This window comes from Protopterus annectens, chromosome 4.part0, assembly GCF_019279795.1.
Source record: "Protopterus annectens isolate FY-2018-M chromosome 4.part0, PAN1.0, whole genome shotgun sequence".
Classification (NCBI taxonomy): Eukaryota; Metazoa; Chordata; order Ceratodontiformes; family Protopteridae; genus Protopterus; species Protopterus annectens.
In genome coordinates this window covers 1,499,546,400-1,499,569,276 of record NC_056733.1, presented here as the reverse complement: position 1 = coordinate 1,499,569,276, position 22,877 = coordinate 1,499,546,400, and the positions used below count along the sequence as shown (strand labels likewise).

The window sequence follows — 22,877 nt, the reverse complement described above, 5'->3', positions numbered from 1 at the left end:
TTATTGCATAGCATATTAGCATTCTGATAAGACTGTAAATGGAAGAAAGAAGTCTTTGTGAATATGTAAAGTTACATAGCTCATGGTGAGGGGATGGCTAAGGTGCACATAGCTAGGAGGATTAAACCATTTATTTATTCACTGCTTCAAGTGAATACCTCACATTATTCCATGGTGTGAATGACCTCTATTTTTCTACATCCCTTCCACTTTTTTAAGTTTCCACTAAAACCCAGAGTGCCAGTGTGGTGTCTAGTGAGCTAGATAGTAGCATCCAGTGAAATGCTGCTTGCTCTGGAAGAAAGATATGCCATAATGGTCTTGTAAGCTAAAGAGTTTTCTAGAGTACAGTGTCCACATTTAGTAGCATCACAGGGTGGGTCTCAGATGACCTATGTAGCAGACTGTGTCACTGCCTTTGTGCAGCTGGTTCTTTCTACTTAATCATCCTTCTGGGGAACTATGTTCTTCTTGCAAATTGTGTTCTGTAGCTCTGCTCTTCTGAAAGAAGACAACCATTTAATAAAGAATGCATGTCATACATGATATATTAGGATTAAAAGCCGAGGCATAGGATTACATTTGCTGTCTATATTTCAGCACTATGCAGTTATACTGATAATAGTTATTAATGGAGTTATTAACCAAAATGATCTACAGAATTATACTTAAGAAATTACCTCATAGCACCGACCAGATTATTAAGAAAAATCCCACCCTGAAATGTAGTTAACCTTAGCCCAATTGTATTTATTCTTCCTGAATCACCTATATGTTGTTTAATGTTCAGCAACTTTCAACATTTTCATTTCCATCTCATTTCCTGTTACAAACCATGAAGGTCCTACAATTTTCCCCCTTTTCAAGGTTCATGATATTTCAGATATGACTTAGTCACAGCCTGCAGGATATATGACTGACAGCAGAGATTCTGCAGCTTTTATTAGCAGTTACCATTCATTGTTTTACATCCTTGAACTGCATCTGACATAGATCGGTAAAGCATTATAACCCACTAAAATTGGAAAAAAGTTAGTTGTTGAAATCTTTGTATAAAACATAGGGAATAGTCACACTACATCACTAGTTAGACTGTTAAATATTATCATTTGTGTCTAGTGAATGTTACTTTTATCCATTTAATTACAAACTTAAGCACATAATCCATTTTATAGGCAGCTGTCATTTCCTTTACTAGTTCTTTGAAATGCCATTTTCCTGATGCATTGTGCTGTGTGTTGTAGGTAAAAGTGGAAGGGAAAAGAGAGATATTACATAATGTGGCGCAGATCATGGTTCAGAGCACAGAGATGAAAGTATATACGTTATACTCTGTTTAGGCTTGAGGGACTAGACTGTAATGATGGCTAGGGAGAATTACTAATGTATGTGATGATTAGACTGTAAGGGGGTTGAGGAATGTTCCTTTCAGATGTTAGGCACAGGACTGCAGGGGATATGGGGATATAATTACTGTAAATATTAGCCACTGCATTACAGGGGTAGGCTACATAGTGGAAAGGTTGTACAGTGAACTGAAAGATAAGGGAAGGGGGGACTCAATGTGTACTGGAAAATGAAGATCAAGGTAGGTATTGTAGAAAAGGTGACATGCATACCAGAAATTGTAGTTTGTGGGATGGGGTGCTAAAAGTTATATGACCACGAGGTCTTGGACTGTATTATAATAACAATATGTAAAATAGCAGTGTGTGCTTATAGGTTCATAGTTATATACTAGGCTAATGGACACCAGGGCATTCATAAGCTTCTCCATTTAATCCATCCCAGCTGTGTCCCTATGTATCATGGGCATTTATTAGGAGGGAGTATGTTAGGACATGTCTAGAGGTTATGCAGGAGAAGGTATGTTAGTTGGGGCGTTACTGTCTGCTTGTGTCTATCAGAGACATGGAGACAAGACCCAAGTTGAATTTCCAATTAACAAGGTTACACTTAAATAGGGTTAGAGATGGACTCTGCTTCACAAGGATGGGGAGCCTGTTACAGAGCACTGGATCCTCTGAGACACATAACTGTATACACAACATAGCTTCATAGGTTCATACTAGGCTATCTGCCCTAGGGACTTTATAAGCCTAGCCAGAGTGTGTTTGGCTTTCGCCACCCATTTTAAATTAATTTTGCTATGCCCTTTTTCGAGGTTAGTATACTGTGCCTCTGTCTAACAGTGACACAGAAGTGATACCCGGGGTAAACCTATGATCTCCCATCCACTCATCAAGATTCCTCTTGAAGAGAGTCAATGAGGGACTCTGCCTAACCTGGACTGGGATTTTATTCCAGAGTGAAGGGAGCCTCTGGGTTATGAATCTGTCCCTCCAGCATGTCCTATTTATTTCAGTGCTGAGGTTCAAGTCTCTCAAGCGCATAGCTCGATGGGATTTGGATTTTCTGAGGTGCAGCATGTCCATTAATTCCGGGTTGGACATGGCTTTATACATCAGGCACAGATCGCCTCTGAGCAGGCGGTATGCCACAGAGTAGAGCTGGAGTTTCTTTAACCGGGCAGCATATGGCATCTGTTTGAGCCCTTTGATCCTCTTGGTGAGGTACTTTTGGGGTCTTTCCAGTTGCTGCAGGTGTCTGGGAAGGTGCATCCCAAAAGGGGCATTGTACTCAATTATGGGCCTGATGAGGGATGAGTAAAGAGGCACAATGACCTCCCCTGATCTAGATGTGAATTCCTTCATGATTAGGTGGGCTATATAAAATGTTTTTCTAACCACTTTGGCCACGTGGTTTTCAAATGAGAGATTGCTATCAACTTGGGTCCCCAGGTTCCTAATTACTTCTTCCGTACTTAATGGATTACCACCTATGTGGTAATTTGTGGGCACTTTGTTTTTGCCAAAGGGGATGACTATCCACTTTTTGGCATTTAGCTTGAGGCCATGGCTCTGGCACCAGTTGGCTGTTTCTATGAGGCCCTTTTGTAGGATGCTTGTGTCAGCTGGAGAGTTGATTATGGCGCCTAGTTTGCAGTCATCTGCGAACTTGGTCAGCCACAGTCCTTCCGTGTTGGCCTGTACCTCGGAGAAATATATACCGAACAAGAGAGGTCCCAGGATTGAGCCTTGTGGGACACCACTTGTAACTGGTTTGGAGTCTGACATGGCTCCAGCAATTGTAACCATGTGGGTTCTATCCTTGAACCAGTTTGCAACCCATCTAGTGACATAGGGGTTTATATTTAAGCTGGTGAGCTTATCTATAATGCCCGAGTGGGGTATTGTATTGAAGGCTTTTGCGAGGTCCTGGTAGGCTTTGTGGACCACCTTCCCCTCGTCAATGGCCTTGGTGACTGTTTCAAAGAAATCGACCAGGTTTAAGAGGCAGGATCTGCCCTTAACAAAGCCGAACTGGGTAGGATCCAGTGTCTGTAGGTCCCCAATATCTTTGTTTATGAGGTCCATGATGATTCTCTCCATAGCTTTGCAGACCAAGCTAGTCAGGCTTATGGGGCGATAGTTTCCAGGATCCGTTGAGGCACCACCTTTGTGGAGACGGACCACTGTTGCTGTACACCACTCTTTGGGTACATATCCTGTAATAAGGCTGAGACTGAACAGTAGTTTTATGTTTGGGTTTAGCTCTTCTTGGAGTTCATGTAGGACGCAGCCTGGGACACCGTCTGGTCCCATTGATGCTGTGTTTTTTGCTTTGGAGAGGGCGGCTCTTACCTGAGTATCTTAGATGTCAGGGGGGCAGCACTCTGCTGGGATAGATATTTGCCCTTTTGGTGGGGAGGGGGGGTGTTTGCTCTGAACCTATCAGCTAGGATGTTGGCAATGTCTGTGGGTTCGGTGTATTTTTTGTCATTTTGGACTAATTCTGAGCATATCTGGCAATTCCCACCCAGGTTCCTAACATAACTAAAGAAAGCCTTGTGATTATCCTTAGTGTCCTGTGCAATTTTTCTCTCAAAGCTGGCCTTAGATGATTTTATGAGTGCCCGTAGTTTTTTGCTAATACTGATCAGAGATGCCTTCCCTTTTCGGGATTTTGCTCTATCATGTAGTAGCTTCCTCCTTCTGTTATGTAGTTTGTTTATGGCTGGGGTCCACCAGACAGGATGCCTGCCTTTGGAGGATTGGGTCTAGGTTTTATTTGGGATTGCATGATCCATGCATTCCTGAAGGTGTTCATAGAATGCGTTTATAAAGGATTCTGCGGTCTGGGACGTATTTTCCACAGGCCCGGGGGCTTTGAAGGATTCCACCTTGGTTTTGAGGAGTGTGAAATTTGCTTTAGAGAAGTTTTTCACTGTGGTTTTCTGGGCAGGGGGTGGGATCGGGATGTGAATATCCAGTGAGATTAGTTTATGGTCTGATCTTACCAGTGAGGGATACACTTCTAGAGCCCCCATGTTGATGATGATCAGGTCCAGTATGTTTTCCCCTCTTGTGGGAGTGGTAACAAGTTGTTCCATAGCATTTGAGTTTATAAATTCTAGGAACCTTTGGGCTAGGGTGTTGAAGCTAGAGTAATGCTCCCAGTCTATGTTTGGGTAGTTGAAGTCGCCCAATATAATGGTGTTTGGAGAGACCTTCATATTTTCCAGTATTCTCAGGAAGGCTGAGTGGGGTTTCTGGGTTTGGGAGGGTGGTCTGTAGCAGGCTATAAACTGGAAGGCAGTTTTACCCACTGTTAGTTGCACATGGATAGTCTCTGATGCTTCATGCTGTGCCACCAACCTGGAGGTGTGGGTATCTTTGACGAATATTGATACTCCCCCTCCTTTTGTGGTTCAGTCCAAGTTTTGGGGCCGAAAAGCATGGTATGAGGTATAACCTGGTAGTGCTGGGGTGCTCTCGGGAGCCTTGAACCAGGTTTCTGTTACTGCACAGATATCGATGTTCTCCATGCTAAGGAGAGTTTTGAGTGCGTGCATCTTGAGGTTTAGACTTCTGGCGTTGAGTAGCATTACTCTTAGTTTCTTATCCCTTGTGATACCTATGGAGGTGGGTTTGTCTTTTGAGCCTTGCCTAAAAAAGGCACTATGAGGGTGGCAAGAGCCTTTGCCAATATCCGAAAGCCCAGGGGTGACAGGTGCAAGCCATCCCTAGCGAAGCATCGTGGCTTGTCGAGCATGTCATCCCAGGCTGACAGGCATTGGATCCCCTTTGAATGACACCAATACTTATGTCAGTTGTTGAAATTGATCATCTTGTCTTCATATTGTGGCATAATTCTTGGTGAGGGTAAGATGCTACTCAAGGTCAGGGTCATACCGGCCTGGGCTACATGCTCAAGAGAGCTCCTCTATGTCTCTTTTCATGTAGTCCAGGGAGGTACGTCTCAGGTCATTCACACCAGCATGGACATGTCTTATTTATGTCACAAGCAAAGATTAATTCTCAAATCTAATGGTTCTGATACTGTTAATTTTGTAGATGTTCAAAGGTCTATCAGATCTAGATCCAAGGATGACTCCTGTGCCAGGCATAGACTGCCTTTCAGCAACTTGTAGGAGACAGAGAATCGAGATAAGGCTTTAAGGCAATCCATATAGGACAGTGTTTTTATACCCTGGATTTTCCTGGTAAGGAACCTTTGAGGACATTCCAACTGCTGTATATGTCTGGTTGGGTAAATGCCAAAGGGGGCATTATGCTCAATGATGGGCCTGATAAGGGCCAATAAAAGTGGGGACTATGACTCCCTTGAACCTTGACACTGTGACCTTACTTATAAGATGAGCAATACAGAATAAGTTTCTTACTACCTTGACCACATGTTGGTCAAAGACCAGATTGCTGTCTATATATGTTCTCAGATCCCTGACAACCAGGTCAACTCTTAAGGGTGTCTTATCAATGGAGTAATTAGCCTGGGTGGCAGTATTCCCAAAAGGGACTTATAATGCATTCCTTGGAATTGAGTTTTAGTCCATGACTTTGGCACCAGTCATTTGTCTGTGTTAGACCCTCTTGTAAAATATTTGTGTCATAGGGGAAATCTTTGATAGCTCCCAATTTGTAGTCATCTGCCATCTTGGTCAGCCAAAGGCTCTTGCCATTAGCCTTTATATCCAAGAAGTAGATGCAAATAGGAATGGTTCCAGCATGGAGTGCTAAGGAACCCCGCTAGTGACAGGTCTCTTAGTGAAGGAGATATCACCAATCCTGATTTCCTGGGTCTTGTTTGTGAAACAGCTGGCTATCCATCAGGTTATGTAGGGGTTTATGTCCAATTTGGTGTGTTTGTCAACTATACCTGAGTGAAGTATTCTATCGAATAACTTAGCCAGGTCCAGGTAGGCGATATGCATGATTTTCCACTCAACCGTTGTCTCTGTGGCCTTTTCAAAGAAGTCCACCATGTTTAGTAGGCATGCCTTTTCCTTGGCAGTCTGGCAAGTGGGGCATCTGTGAGTCATACAATAGAGTCCCCTTTGACAAGAGTCCTGGATAATGTGTTTGCTTGCCTTATAGGCTTTGTTCTTGGGCTCTGCTAGCTGCAGGTGTGTGTGGTGTTTGGTGATGCATTTAGTGAGTGTTTTAGAGATTGACAAGAATAGGCATTTCCATGTCTAGGCTTAGGAGGTCTTTGAGGTTTAGGATGGTTTGCTTTTTAGTCCCTCAGTATAAGCCAATCTATGTGTGTGGTAGACGTTATGTGTGGTGGATGTTGTATGTGTGTTCTTGACAACCTTGTCTGTATGCAAGATTTTTGCCTTCATTGAAATTGTGTATGTGCATCTTTTGCATATGGTGTTTGTTTTTTTAAAGATTAAATAGTTGTCTGTGAACATGAAGCATTGTCTCAAGATGCCCATATCTACTAAGCTGGCTATGGAAACATTTAAAAACTGCATATCCATGTTGACTGGACCTGCATTTGGGTGGGCTGCTGTAGGCCATGGACTGAGTTATACAGATGGCTGTTTAATGTGCAAATTAGAAGCTCTGAGCAAGTCTATGTGCAATGGTTTTGTTTTATCCACACTAAGTTACAGGTTTCAGTTCTAAGGGATGTTTTATAAATAAAATTTACTTCCTGGGCATTTGTGTTTATACAGGACAGTGCTAACCTCTTGATGTAATAACACCAAGAAAGACTGCTTGTAATGTCACAAAAAACAACTTAAACTACCTTGACAAAATAATTTCAGGTATTAGGGACCTTTAAAATTATTTAAGGGCAAAATCAACAAATAAAGCAAAAAATAAAGCAGTAGCACTCTAAACAGTTAACTGAAGTGCAGACAATAAAATATATCTCTTGTCTCTCAGGGATGGAGCAGGATTAACTCAGGATCCTCTGAGAGTGTGTTAAGGGTGCCAAGCAGATAGAAGTTCTGGGAAAATGAGCAGGAGAAAGAAAGGTGTGCTCAAGTACAGTACTGGTTTACTGGGTGGGCATTTTATTCATATTATGGATATATGGAAAGCAATGGGTGTGAAATAGTTAAATGGGTTACACAACAAACAATAGCAATGAAAGAGGGGAGGGAAAGACCTCCGAAGCCAAATTACCATAAGGAGTGGAAGTCAGAGACACAGACTTTTAAAACCATAACAAGAAGAATGTTTGAGGGGGTTGGAGAAAAAAATTGAAATGGAGCACTAATTCCATTGTTAGAATTTCAGAAATGTTTAACTTAATATCTCACTTGGGGGTGGGGCAGAAAAAAAAACAGAAGCAAGGTAAACAGAAAGCACTGCAATGCAACTTTAAATGGGTATATGCAGATATAAAAAGTACTGAAGAACAAATCCTGGAGCAGAATTCGCAATGCTGCCACTACTGCAAACCTATAGAGACTAAGACACCAGACTATGCAGTTCCTCTCATACTGGGCAGGATTAGTGTTCCAAAAACATATCATCAGTAGGGTAAAACTAACCTGTTTCATGACGGTCTAATCCCAGTTTACGTTCCCTATGAACACCAAAACTGGGCACCTTAACCCGGCATTTGGTTTATCTCGCAGCACCAGTTCTGCTTACCAAAAATGGCCCACTAGGTACTTGCATTCCACACCTGGCACCAAGCCAGGAAGTTGGGCTTCTTACCCATTTAAAGTTTGAGAATAGGTTAAGATCATTTTGGTCCCAAGACCTCTAATCATTCGCTTTACCAGATAAAACTGCGTCCGCCGAACGCCATCTATCCTGAGGGAAACGTCTGAGGGAGCCAGCTACTAGATGGTTCAATTAGTCTTTTGCCCATATATCCAAGTCAGACAACTGATTTGCATTTTCTTCTGGCTTTGCCGCCCAGGCATAGTTTCACCATCTTTCGGGTCCCACCAGGTATGCTCATGCGCCACCTCCCCAATGGGACAGTGGCTGGTGTGCAGTAACACTGCAATAAATGACTAACTGAGGTTGAAATCAGACAGTAGATCATAGTCTTGCCATAACTGTGAAAGAAGCTGCTACACTGAGGCCTCAAACTAGGTTCAAGATAGAAAAATGCTGCCTTTTACATGTAATTCTACTTCTGGAAATAGAAGTGTAGTACAATGTATAAACAATATTAACATCTTACAGTATTATGCAATCTTCACACAACTGCAAAGACTAACATCCAAAAACAAACTAAAAAAATGCAAATAGATCATTTTTCTGACTAAACCATGGACAAAAAGCAGTGAAGTACAAAGAGGTATTACCACACGTGTCACTATATCTTAAAATATTTAAGCAAATTTTAAATTAATTAAATTTAAATAAAAACCTCTATGTGATCTGCTACTGAGACCAGTTTAAGTAAAAAATAAGGATACGTGTAGAATATTGACACATTTACCTAAAAACTGAAAAAAATAGTGTCCGTCCAATCAGACATGGTTTCTTTACACATAGAAATTAATTTTTATATAGAATTAGATGGCTTTAAACATATTCCATTAAAAAACACACAGTAACACTTACCTTTCAAAATTTTTAGAGTGACAGTAGTAAATTTGTCATTAAATGTTCCAGGCATCTCCACACGACAGCAGTACTCCCCGCTGTCTGCTGCAGTCAGTCCCTCAATTGTCAGTGATACATCACCCCACTGTAGATTACTGTTTAATTTGTATCTCTTTGAATTTCTTTCTATCACTCTCTGTCCATCAGTCTTGATAAGTTTTGGGGAGCACCCACTACTGAATTTATGACATGGTCTTTTTTGCCAGCACATGTACAGGGTCCCATGCATACTAGGATTATATATGCAGGGTAAATGGACAGAACTTCCAAGCATTCCCTTTACTTCTGTTCCAGATACATTCGAGGCATGAACAGCTAAACATAAAGATATGCACAAATTATATACATGAAACTTACACTAGATCAGAGAATCTCAATAACTTTCAATATCTTACAGATGTTATAAGGTAACAAAATATATGCATGGTTGTCAGACCTAAAATACAAAGTTTTCTGAAACAAAGGCTGTGCTTTAAGAGAAAATTTATATAAAGGTATATATATATATATATATATATATATATATATATATATATATTTACTTTAAAACAGCGAATTACCATAACGTCGAGTTGCAGAACAGCGAGACGAACACCACGAAACTTTATATTACTGAATGTTCATATCATCATAAGTTTTCACCAAGTAATAAACAGTTGACCAACAGGAAATAAAAAACAAACTGAAGCAAATAAAACACACCCAAGTGGGGGGGCTAACCCCCTAACTAAATATACCAACTCTGAGATTGCAGAACAGTGGAGAAAAGGGCAAAATTCATTATCTTGGCCAACTGCCTCCTTTCAAAGTGAAAACCTACAATGATATGAATGTTCAGTAACAAAACGTTTAGTGGCTTTCGTCTTGCTGATCTGCAAGTCGACGTTATGGTAATCCACTGTTTGTGTTTGTGTGTGTGTCTGTGTGTGTGTGTGTGTGTGTGTGTGTGTGTGTGTGTGTGTGTGTGTGTGTGTGTGTGTGTGTGTCTTGATTGCATGAAAAGTCCCAAAAGCTTTGGAGGCTTGAAAACCAGAAGAGATAACATTCTGTAAAACTGGCAGTTGGATATATTTAAGCTTAGTCAAAGTCATTTTTTAAAAATGGACACAAGATGAACATTCTAAATAACTTCTTTGTATGTGTACATGACTGAACCACTGTTATCTGTATTTTCTTTACCTTCTCTGCAATTGGGGCTACATTTGTTTCAGATTTGATGTCCTCATTTCATCATTTATCAAAGCAGTGCGAGTACTGCTACCTAGCCTAAGCACTCCCTTGCAATAAGCTTCTTTAGCTGCTCTGTTTTAACTGCACAGGTTTCTGTATCACACAAAAGTCATGGTCACATAACCTTAAATTTCAGCTTTTTTTAAATTCTTCGGTCACACACTGGGCAGGATTCACGATGGCTTGCACGGAGTCTAGGAGTAGTGTAAGACTCCATGCAGCCATCGTGATCCAGGAACAGCCTGAATGTGCTTGTAAGAGAGCACCTAAAATGACTCTTACACGGGCAGGGCGTGGATATGCTAATTACCTCACTTGCAGCGAAAGGCATGCAAATGAGGTAATTTTGAGATCCAGGAAGCAGAAACATGCCCGTGTAAGAGCCGTGTTATCTGCAGAAATGTACTCAGTTGATAACTGAGTACCATTCTGTAAATAACACAATGGAGCCTTGTCAGCTCCAAATAAAGTTTGCAAATGTCCCAGGCAACATGCCAATGGCTAAATATGTGGCCACTGGCAACGTACCCTGATGCAAACATAAAATAAAAATAATATTTTTTTTCAGCGATCGCCGATGTTTAAACGTAGATCAGCCCCGCGCAAATGGGCTGCGCTATAAAAAAACAGAAAAATAAAAATATTAAACCCACAAATGTGGGTTTATGCAAAGCATGAGTTTACAATGGAAGGGAAAAGCAGGCTAAAGCAACATGGCCACCGAGTAGGGGTTGCTAAGGGGGGAAGTGGAGTGTAAGACATGTAACTAAGCATTAGTAGGCAATCCTATGTAAATGAGTGGTAGGATAGTGAACCGCACTGTTACATAGGAAATGAGCACATTCCATACAGTGTAGGAGTAAGATAAGGGGGAGTAACAGAGTAGGAAATAGGTGACATCACAGGGGGGAATGTATGAAAGGAATGCAGCTCATTGGAGCACAGTGGCATGTGAAAGCTGTCAGTCACACATCATGGAAAGAGGAGTGTCAACAAGTAGGCATGGGAAAGCCAAGAAATGGAAGGTGTATACTATGGATAACACCAAAGTTTCTTGCAGGGCGTGCATACGCGCATGTGCGCGCTGGTAGGCACGAGTAAGCTAGAGTGCGCACGTGTAAGTGTGAGTGCGTGCGTTTGAGGCAGAATACAGATGTAGGAGCCTGTGTAAACACCTGTAAGCTTGTTTGTGCTGGTGTGTGCGCATTTTAACCCAAATAAGCAGATTCTCATCCATCTAAGCATGTGTGCATGCGTGTTAGCCCCTGTGAGCGTGTTTTCACTGGTATGCGCGTTGCTCCCCCCCTGAGGAAACAGAAGGGAAAAAGGAAGCATGGGAAATAGTAGGAAGCTAGCAGGGATTACTGGCAGAGCTAGCAGGTGAAAACAATCAGAAGAAGGCAATTACACAGGCAGAACAGTAGCCCAGCACTTAAAACTCTGCAAACAACAGTGCAGAATGTTTCTCTCAAGAGACACTGCAACAGAGGAGTAAGCTATTAGAAGTGAAAACTGAAAAAGCTTCACTCAGACCAAAAATGCTAGGGGCTGCCATAGCTGTTATAAGGAGACACATGCAACATGCTGAGGGTGGTGACTATGCAAATGCTGCTGGAGAACACACAGTGAGGAGACGGAGAAGAGTGTACAGGCCCAGGGTCACCTACCAGAGGTTACATGAGCTGGAGCTAGTGGAGTGCTATAGAGTGGACAGAGACCTCTTGCAGCAAATTGTTGAGCTGTGCAGGCCACGCCTCACACACAGAACCAACAGAGGGGAACCCATCCCAGTGGAAACCAAGGTATGTGTTGGCCTAAGAAGTGGCAACGCATAGCACATACACTGGCTCAGTAGGAACCCAGGAAATTATACCTCTCTCTGACTCACACATATAGTAAAACGGATGCCTAAGTTGTCACAACCTGCTATCAAACATGTACAGGGAGTGTAGTATGTGCATCCAACATAGACAGCCCTGCAGCACCACCTGAGGCATGATTGCCATGTGTTAAGCAATGTAACACCATGTAGTATATGCAAACTTGATGACCCTGACTAACATCCTACCCTCACCAAGCATGATGCCACAATATGAAGATGAGATGATCAATTACAATAATTGGCTTAAGTATTGCTGTCAGTCAAAGAGAATCCAGTGTATGCCAGCCTGGGATGACATGCTGAGCAAGACACGATGCTCCACCTACTAGGGATGGCATGCACCTATCAGTCCTGGCCTTTAGGATACTGGCAAAGGCTGTTGTCACCCCCACTGTGCCTTGAATAGGTAAGGCTCAAAACACAAACCCACCTCCATAGGTATCACAAGGGATAAGAACCCAGATGTAATGCTACCCAATGCCAGATGTCTAAACTGCAAGATGCAGGCAGTCTACACTCCCCTCAGCATGGAGAATGTTGATATCTATCCTGTAACAGAAAACTGGGTTAAGGCTCACAAGAGCACCCTAACACTACCAGGTTACACCTCATACCATGCTTTACAGCCCCAAAACATGGAACAAACTACAAAAGGAGGGTGACTAGCAATAAATGTCAAGGATAACCACACCCCCATGTTGGTACCACAACAAGAAGCAGCATGGACTATCCATGGTCAAGTAACAGTGGCTAAGACTGCCTGCCAGTTTGTAGCCTGCTACAGACTATCCTCCTAATGCCAGGAACTGCACTTGGCCTACGTTGGAACACATGGAAATATAAAGCTCTCCAAACAACATTATATTGGGTGACTGAAAATACTCAAACATAGACTGGGAGCATTATACCAGCTCCAACACCCTAGGCCAAAGGTTCGTAGAATCCATAAACCAAAATGCTCAGGAACAACGTACCACTCCCACAAGAGGGGTAAGCATACTGGATGTGATAATCAGCAACATGGGTACTCTATGGCCAGATGAGAAGTGTATCCCTCACTGGTAAGATCAGACCATAGAATAATCACACTGGATATTCACATCCTGACCACAATCCCTGGCCAGAAAACCACAGTGAAAAACATGTGTAAAGGAAATGTTGCACTCCTCCAAACTGATGTGGAATCCATTAAAGGCCCCGTGCCTGTGGAAAATATGGGCCACACCTCAGAACCCTTTATAAATGCATTCTATGAACACTGTCAGGAATGCATGGATTATGCAATCCCAAATAAAACCAAGGCCCAATACCATACACGCAGGCATCTGCCATAGTGGACCCCAGCCATTACCAAACCATGCAAGAGAATGAGGAAGCTACTACATGATAGAGCAAACCCAAAAAGGGAAGTAATCTCTGATCAGTATTATGGCAATAAAATATAGCCACTCATAAAATCCACTAAGGCCAGCTACAACAAGTTGAATCTGTGAATCTTGGGCAATGTTACACCTGCCCCATGTACACAGACAACCCCCTCCTCCCCCCAAGAAATACAAATATATGTGAGAGATGCAACCATTTCTCCAAACTGGAGGCTGAGCTCTCTCAACTCAGTACTGTCTAAACTTGTCAGGAGGAGAAGGTAACCACACACACCACAAACCCAGTCTCACATAGACCTATCACAACTGCAAACCAAAGACATAAACACACAAAAACATTCCCAGAGGCTCTAATTAAAAACCACCAAATCAACAGAGGCCTCCAAAGCAGACACCCAAGCAACCACTACCCCCAAACATAGCACATGCAACACATAGTACACAATGTCGGTGTGCCAAACAGTCACAGCTCGTAAGGACAAACAACATGCCTGATACACTTGTAATAGGTGACTCCATAGTCAGACACACTGATGTCCCGCTCACCAGACTGAACAAGGAAAAGGGTACAGTAAACTGCCTGTAGGCTGCTACAATCCGCCACATAACACAAACATGCAGGTCACTCCAAAGCAAGTACAAATATGACTCAGTCATTGTCCATGCTGGTGTGAATGAACTGAGACGTACCTCCCTGGACTACATGAAAAGAGACATAGAGGAGCACTCCGATTATGTAGGCCAGGCCGGTATGACTCTGACCCTGAGTAGCATCCTACCCCCACCAAGAATGATGCCACAGTACAAACACAGAATGATCAGCTTTAACAATTGGCTCAAATACTGGTGTCATTCCAAGGGGATCCAATGTGTGTCTGCTTGGGATGTCATGCTTGACAAGCCACGCTGCTTTGCCAGGGATGGCTTGCACCTGTCACCCCTGAGCATCTGGATATTGGCTAAGGCTCTTGCCACCTCCATAGTGCCTTTTGTAGGCAAGGCTGAAAAGACAAACCCACCTCCCTAGAAAACATAAGTTGAAAAAACATAAGGGTAATGCTGCTCAATACCAGAAGTCTAAACCTCAAGATGCACGCTCCCGAGGCCCTCCCCAGTATGGAGAACATCGATGTCTGTGCAGTGATGGAAACCTGCATCAAGGCTCCTGAGAGCACCCCAGCACTAGCAGGTTATACTCCATATCATGCTTTTCGGACACAAAACCTGGACCAAACCACAAAAGGAAGGGGAGTATCCATATTGAGCAAAGATACCCACATGTCCAGGTTACTGACAATGCACAAAGCATCAGAGACCATCCATGTGCAACTAACCATAGGCAAAACTGCTGTACAGTTTGTAGCATGCTACAGACCACCCTCTCAAACCCAGGAACACCACTCAGCCTTCCTGAAGACACTGGAGAGTATGAATGTCTCTCCAAATACCAAACAAGGTACTCACAAATCACCACATAGGTGGTAATCCATTACGTATGGAAGAAGTAATCAGGGACCTAGGGACACAAGTGGACAGTAACCCCACATGTGACACTCACATTGCCAATGTGGCTAGGAAGACCACCTATAATGGCCTCCTTATCATGAAAGGATTCACATCTACATCAAGAGAGGTCATTGTGCCCCTATACTCTTCTCTCATCAGGCCCATAATTGAGTACAATGCCCCATTTGGGATGTACCTTACCCGACACCTGCAGCAGTTAGAAAGACCTCAAAAGTACCTTACCAAGAGGATAAAGGGTCTCAAACATTTGTCATATGCTGCCTGGCTGACAACACCCCAGCTGTATGCAGTCACATACTGCATACTCAGAGGCGATGTATGCCCGATGTACAAGGCCATGTCCAACACAGAATTGATGGACATGCTCCACCTTAGAAAATCCAAATCCATCAGAGCATGAGGCGAGATGTCAACCTCAACACATAAATAAATAGGATGTGCTGGAGGGACAGATTCATAACCCAGAGGCTCCCTACACTCTGGAACAGAATCCCACTCCATGTTAGGCAGAGCCCCTCACTGACTCTCTTCAACAAGAATCTTGCCAAGTGGATGGGAGATTGTAGATTTACACTGGGGGTCTTCACTATGTCACGCCTAGACAGAGGCACAGTAAAGTAAACCCTAAATGGGCATAATATTCCCATAGCAAGGGGTGGCGAAAGCCACACACTCTGGCTAGGCTTATAAATGCCCTAGGGCAGATAGCCTAGTATGAACCCATGAAGATACAAATTGTACAGGACACTAAGGATAAACACAAGGCTCTCTTAATTGATGGTAGGAACCTTGTTGGGAATTCACAGATATGCTGTGAATTACCAAATATTACAAACAATACACCAAACCCACACACATTGCTAACATCCAACCTGACAGGTTCAGTGCAAACCCCCCCCCCCCAAATGCCAAATATCTATCCCAGCAGAATGCAGGCCCCCTGAAATTGCAGATGGTGATGTAACAGCCAGCATCTTCAAAGCAAAATACACAGCATCAATGGTATGAGATGGTGTCCTGGGCTGTGTCCAACATGAACTCCAAGAAGAATGGAACACCAAATAACACTACTGCTCAATTTCAGCCTTACCACAGGATATGTACCCAAAGAGCAGTGTACAGCAACAGTGGTCCCTCTCCACAAAGTTGGTGCCTGAATGGATACTGCAAACTATCACCCCAGAATCCTGACAAGCTTGGTCTGCAAAGCTGTGGAAAGGATCATCATGGACCTCAGAAATAAAGATATTGGGGACCTACAGACAGTGGACCATACCCAGTGTGGCTTTCTTAAGGGGAGATCCTGCCCCTAAACATGTTTGACTCTTTGAAACAGTCATCAAGGCCATTGATGAGGGGAATGTGGTCCACACAGCCTATCTGGACCTTGCAAAAGCCTTCCATACAATACCCCATGTGTTCATTATAGATAAGCTCACCAGCTTAAATATAAACCCCTATGTCAGTAGATGGGTTGCAAACCAGCCCAAGGACAGAACTGACATGGTCAGAAATGCTGCAGCCATGTCAGTCTACAAACCAGCTACAACTGGCATCCCACAAGGCTCGGTCCTGGGACCTCCCTTGTTGGTATATTTTTCCCATAGGTACAGGCCAACATGGAAGGACTGTGTCTGAACAAGTTTGCAGAGGACTACAAACTGGGCACCATATCTGACCCTCCAGCTGACACAAGCATCCTACAAAACGGCCACATAGAAACAGACAACTGGTGCCAGAGCCATGTCATCAAGCTAATTGCAGAAAAGTGTATAGTCATCCCCTGTGGATAAACAGTAAGTGCCCACCAATTACCACATAGGTGTTAACCCATTAAGTACTTTAGAAGTAATAAGATACCTGTGGACACAAGTTGATAGATATCTTGCATTTGACAACCATGTGGCTGTAGTGGTTACAGAAACATACAATATACCCACCTAATCATGAAGGTAGTCACATCTAGATCAGGGGAGGTCATCGTGCCTCTTCAGTCATCCTTCATCAGCCTCACAATTGCGTACAATGGCCCCTGTGGGATGTACCTCAGCAGACACCTCCAGCAACTGGAAAGACCCCAAAAGTACCTCACCAGGAGGATCAAAGAGCTCAAACAGATGCCATGTGTTGCCTGATGAAACAAACTGCAGCTCCACACAGTGCCATACTGCCTGCCCAGAGGCAATCTGTGCCTGATGTATAAAGCCATGTCCAAGTTGGAATCAATGAACATGCTGCACCTTGTACAATCTGAATGCCAGTGAGCTATGCACATGAGAGACCTGAACCCCAGCACTGACATACATAGGACATGCTGCAGTGATTGATCCATAACCCAGAAGCTCCCTCCACTCTTGAGTAAACTCCCAGTACAGGTTAGCCAGGGAGTCCCTCATTGACTCTCCTCAACAGGAATCTTGATGAGTGAATGGGAGATGGTAGGTTTACCCTGGGTATCACTGTTATGTCATGGGTAGATAGAGGCACAGTATACTAACCTTGAAATATGTCATGTCAAAATCCAGTTACAATGTGTGTTGAAGGACAAATACACTCTCTGACTAGCAGTAGAAATGGCCTAGGGCACATCGCTAGTGTTTGTCAATGCCCACCCAAGTTGTGGAATATACTACCAATGTTGGACAAGCCTGCTTTAAGTAGTCCATATCCGAACAAAATGCAACATGGTCATATATGCACAACTGGCCCTTAACCAGTCTGGTGTGCTCACTATGAATATTTAAAGCAGTGATAGGACTGAAACCCAGGATACTGTCCACCACAGTGAGCGTACTGAACCAGTACACTATACGAAATTACAGTGTTTGGTCAGTATGAAAGGATGTTGACAACTGTATGCAAACTATCCCATGGAAACCCTGCAGGCACAGTATAATCCCTGTTGGGTTCAGACACAAAGCAGTTGGGCAGTAAGTACACAACATGACTCCCAACACACAACTATAAATGTGAAATATTGTTGAAGTTCACACACAACCACAAATGTGGTTGACTGCAGATTTCAACATATGGAAAGCTCACACTGGGCATGCTCGCACACTTTGATAAATGAGACATATGTCAGGCAACAAGACATGGAAAGCCTGAACTGGGCATGCTCACACACTTGGGCCATATCTCAGTTTAGCAGTTGGCCACACATATCTGGTATTTGTATGTGTTAATCCAGGAACCAACCACAATACAGCAATCTGCCCAGTGCACACAGTTAAATGACTACAGAGACATAAGTTAAATAGTGGATCCCTCTCATATTCAAACATCTTCCACAGATACACAAGTTGTTCATAGAAACAGGGAAAGCTATGGCAATAAAGACCTGCAAACAGTTTATCAGCAACAAATATTGTGCATCTGAAAGTTAAACATATGGGTGTAGAGGTCAATACTAGGCTGTTTGCCCTAGGCAATACAAGCTTAGCCAGAGTGTGCTTGGCATCTGCCTCTCCAGTACAGTAGGCTACTGTGCCTGTGTAAAGTAGGTCACAGAAGGCACCGTTTAAGGCTAGTGTGCTGTGCCTCCGTCAAGCAGGGACACAGTGGAGATCCCAGGGGTTGAATTTGCAATGTCACATCCATGTGGCTGGTGTTTGCTGGAAGACGGTTGGCAAGGACTTATAACAGTAATTGGCATCAATTACAGACTGAGGGGAGCCTAATCTTCAGTGTCTGGACAATGTCACTGTCAACACTTTGACGTGATGAGTTTGAGGGATTGCAGTGTCATGCCAATACTGTTCAGAGGCATCCTCTCTCTGTGGGATATTGCTCTGTAATGTATTAGCTCCCTCCTTCTGTTGTACAGCTTATATATGTCTGGTGTACACCAGACAGGTCTCCTGTTGTGGAGGAGTCATGGGTTTATTTGGGATAGCATAATCAATGCAAACCTTCTAGATGCTCATAGAATGCTATTGTCAAGGATTATGCAGAGTGGCCTGTATAATCCCCCAGCATGGGTCCTTTGAAGTCTTCCACCCCAGTCTTCACAAGCGCAAAGTCTGCTTTTGATAAATACTTTGTTTGCAGTGACTTCCTTGCCTGGGGGTGGGGATGGGATATGGATGTCCAGGGAAAGTTGGGTATGGTCAGATATTAACAATGGTGGTCTACCTCTGGTGTGGATCATACAGTCCCCATGTTGCAGATGGTCAGGTCCAATACGTATTCCCCCTTGTGGCTGTGGTGAGTGGTCCTGCCATAGCACATGGATTCACAAATTTCAGTGGCTGTAGGGTGATGTTGTTGAGGCCTGAGTAGTTCCCCCACACAATATACCTGTACCTGACATTAACCACTGTAATGGTGTATGTGAACACCTTTGTACCCTACACTGTTCCCAGGGAAGCAAAGTGTGTGTCCTGGATATGGGAGGGGTGGTCTGAACTGGTTGTGTTGTGTGTTACAGGTCCTGTGGTCACGAAGCATGGTATAAAACATAACCTGGCAGTGCTGATGTGCATATCTGACCCTGAAGTAGGCGGCTGTTAATGCATATATATGCTATCCCCCTAACTGACATATAGTAATAGATGTACATACTTCTATATAAATAATGATGTCAGCACCCTATAAATACTGCAGGAGAAATACAGATATCCAGTAATTTGAATAGTGCGCTCTGCTAACGTGTCTCTCTCAAGTGTCATAATATAGTTAGGTACGGGTTTGAATCCTGCAAATGCTCAGTGTGTGTGTGTGTTTGGGTGAGCGGGGTTAGTGTGTGTGCAATTCTGTGTGAAAGAAATGTCCCTTTTGGCAACTAGAAGAACACACTACATGATGCACATTCCTCTTTCTAAACACTGATGATGTCAGCACCCTATAAGTACAGCAGGAGAAAGGAAACCTCCTAGTAATATGAATAGTACACTCTGCTAATGCATCTCTCTCAAGTGTCATAACATAATTAGGTAGGGGTGTGAATCCTGCAAATTTTGAGTGTGTGTGTTTGGGTGAGAGGGGTTAGTGTGTGTGCAATTCTGTGTGAAAGAAATGTCCCTTTTGGCAACTAGAAGAACACACTACATGATGCACATTCCTCTTTCTAAACACTGATGATGTCAGCACCCTATAAGTACAGCAGGAGAAGAAAAACCTCTCAGTAATGCAAATAGCGCACTCCAGTAATGTGTCTCTTTCAAGTGTCATAACATAGATAGGTAGGGGTTTGAATCCTGCAAATGCTGTGTGTTTGGGTGAGGGGGATTAGTGTGTGTGCAATTCTGTGTAAAAGAAATGCCCCTTTTGGCAACTAGAAGAACACACTACATGATGCACATTCCTCTTTCTAAACACTGATGATGTCAGCACCCTATAAGTACAACAGGAGAAGAGAAATCTCCCAGTAATGCGTCTCTCTCAAGTAGCATAACATAGTTAGGTAGGGGTTTGAATCTTACAAATGGCATGTGTGTTTTTGTCACACAGTTTGTCCATGTGTGTGGGGTGTTGCTCTTAATATTGTATGACATAAATCATATCAGTAATGTCAATGCACACATGAGGTATGTGTGTGCCACATAGACATATGTACCTGTGACCTTAAATAGTTCCCATGTGTGAAGCCTGCCTCATGTGAATACATGTAATTTGAATTGCACAACTTTATGACTGTGGTTTTCTGTGCAGGGTCTGCATTTGGTATGTGAATATACAGTGAGAGTAGTCTATGGTGTCATCTTACCAGCGAGGGATACACTTCTGGTCTGGAGCATATAGTCCACATGTTGGTGATGAACAGGTGCAGCATGTTTTCCCCTCTTGTGGGAGTGGTAACAAGTTGTTCCATAGCAATTGAGTGTATGGATTCTAGGAACCTTACACCTAGGGTGTTGGAGCTACAGTAATGCTCCCAGACTATGTGTGGGTAAATGAAGTTGCCCGATATATTGTTGTTTGGAGACACCTGCAGATATTCATGTATTCTTAAGTAGGCCAAGTGGGTTACCTGGGTTTGGGAGGGTGGTGTGTGTCAGGCTATGAACTGGAAGGCAGTCTTACCCGCTGTTAGTTGCACATGGATAGTCTCTGTTGCTTCGTGCTGTGCCACCAACCTGGAGGTGTGTGTATCTTTGATGAATATTGATACTCCCCCTCCTGTTCTGTTTCGGTGCAAGTCTTGGGGCCGACAAGCATGGTATGAGGTATAACCTGCCAGTGCTGGGGTGCTTTTGAGATCCTTGAACCAGGATTCTGTTACTGCACAGATATTAATGTTCTCCATGCTAAGGACAGTTTCCAGTGCATGCATCTTGAGGTTTACACTGCTGGCGTTGAGTAGCATTACTATTAGTTTCCTATGCCTTGTGACACCTATGGAGATGGTCTTGTCTTTTGAGCCTTGCCTAAAAAAGGCACTATGGGGGTAGCAAGAGCCTTTGCCCATATCCGAAAGCCCATGGGTGACAGGTGTAAGCTGTCCCTAGCAAAGCATCGTGGCTTGTCGAGCATGTCATCCCAGGCTGACAGGCATTGGATCCCCTTTGAATGACACTGAAACATAAGACAATTGTTGAAATTGATCATCTTGTCTACATATTGTGGCATCAGTCTTGGTGAGGGTAAGATGCTACTCAAGGTCAGGGTCATACCAGTCTGGGCCACATGCTCAGAGAGCTCCTCTATGTCTCTTATCATGTAGTCCAGGGAGGTACGTCTCAGGTCATTCACACTGGCATGGACACTGACTGAGTCATATTTGTACATGCCTTGGAGTGACCTGTGTGCTTGTGTTATGTGGCAGATCATAGCGCCCGACAGGCATCTCACCATGACCTTCTCCTTGTTCAGCCTGGGGAGCGGGACATCAGTGTACCTGATGATAGAGGCACCTATCACAAGTGTAGCAGGTGTGTTGTTTAGCCTTATGTGCTGTGACTGTTTGGCACACTGACTTTGTGAGCTGTGTTGCATGTGTTCTGTTCTGGGGTAGCGGTTGCTTGTGTGTCTGCTTTGGAAGTGTCTGCTGCTTAGGCAGTATTTTATTTGGAGACTCCGAGTATGTTTTCGTGTGTTTATTTGTTTGGATTGCTGTCGTGGTAGGTCTATGTGAGACTGGAATTGTAGTGACTGTGGTTTCCTTCTCCTCCTGACAGGTTTTGCCAGTACTGAGTTGAGAGAGCTTAGCCTCCAGTTTGGCTATATGGTTGCATCTCTCACATGTGTTGGAATTTGTTGGGAGGAAGAGAGGGTTGTCTGTGTACATGAGGCAGTTGTAACATTGCCTCTAGATTCCCAGATTCACCAGCCGGACCAGAGAGGAGATTGACAACTGACCTTTGGACATGCTAGAATAGTATTGGGAATTCCTTTATAATTAACAACAAAAAGGGCCAATGGGGAACAAGGTACTCAAGGTGAGTTTGTGAGGCTGTAGTGCTTTTAATTTGTTAGTGCTGGCATATATAAATGCTTTAGTGAGCAAGTGTCAGGTAACTCAAATGCAATGTGTTACAGGTAACTTAAATGCATAAATGACAAACAGTAACTTTCTGTCAAGTGAAACAAGGACATACGTACAGTAAGCAATGCAGATGTCACTAGGGATCCACAGAGGCGCTGTAAAGCTGCTTTTCAGGTGGAATTAGTGTTTCAGGGAAATAAGCAAACAAGCATACAAACAAAGCTACATTCAGCAGGCATGGATCTAGTCTATGCTACAGCAAACAAGGTGTACCAATTTCAGTAAGAAACAGTTCAAATATGCAGGCAGTATAAGCCTTTAGCCAGAAATTCCCAGCTCAGATGGGCAGAGTCCAGCCTCTCCTCCCAAAAGAGTGCAGACCATGAACCTTCGTAATGTAAAATAACTGGCCTGAAGCCCAAGTGCTTAAACCAGAACTAATACACATTTAGAATAACAGACACCGAGCCCTCAATCAG

At 43.4% G+C, this 22,877-nt stretch overlaps 1 protein-coding gene across 1 annotated transcript in view; it reads right to left on the bottom strand.

Moving 5' to 3' along the window:
• Positions 1–22,877, bottom strand: part of LOC122800468 (T-cell immunoglobulin and mucin domain-containing protein 4-like) — a 163,743-nt gene that overhangs the window by 102,197 nt on the left and 38,669 nt on the right. Inside the window, exon 2 of the mRNA XM_044069912.1 lies at positions 8,907–9,263. Coding sequence (XP_043925847.1) covers positions 8,907–9,263 — 357 coding nt within the window. The remainder of the gene's footprint in view (positions 1–8,906; positions 9,264–22,877) is intronic.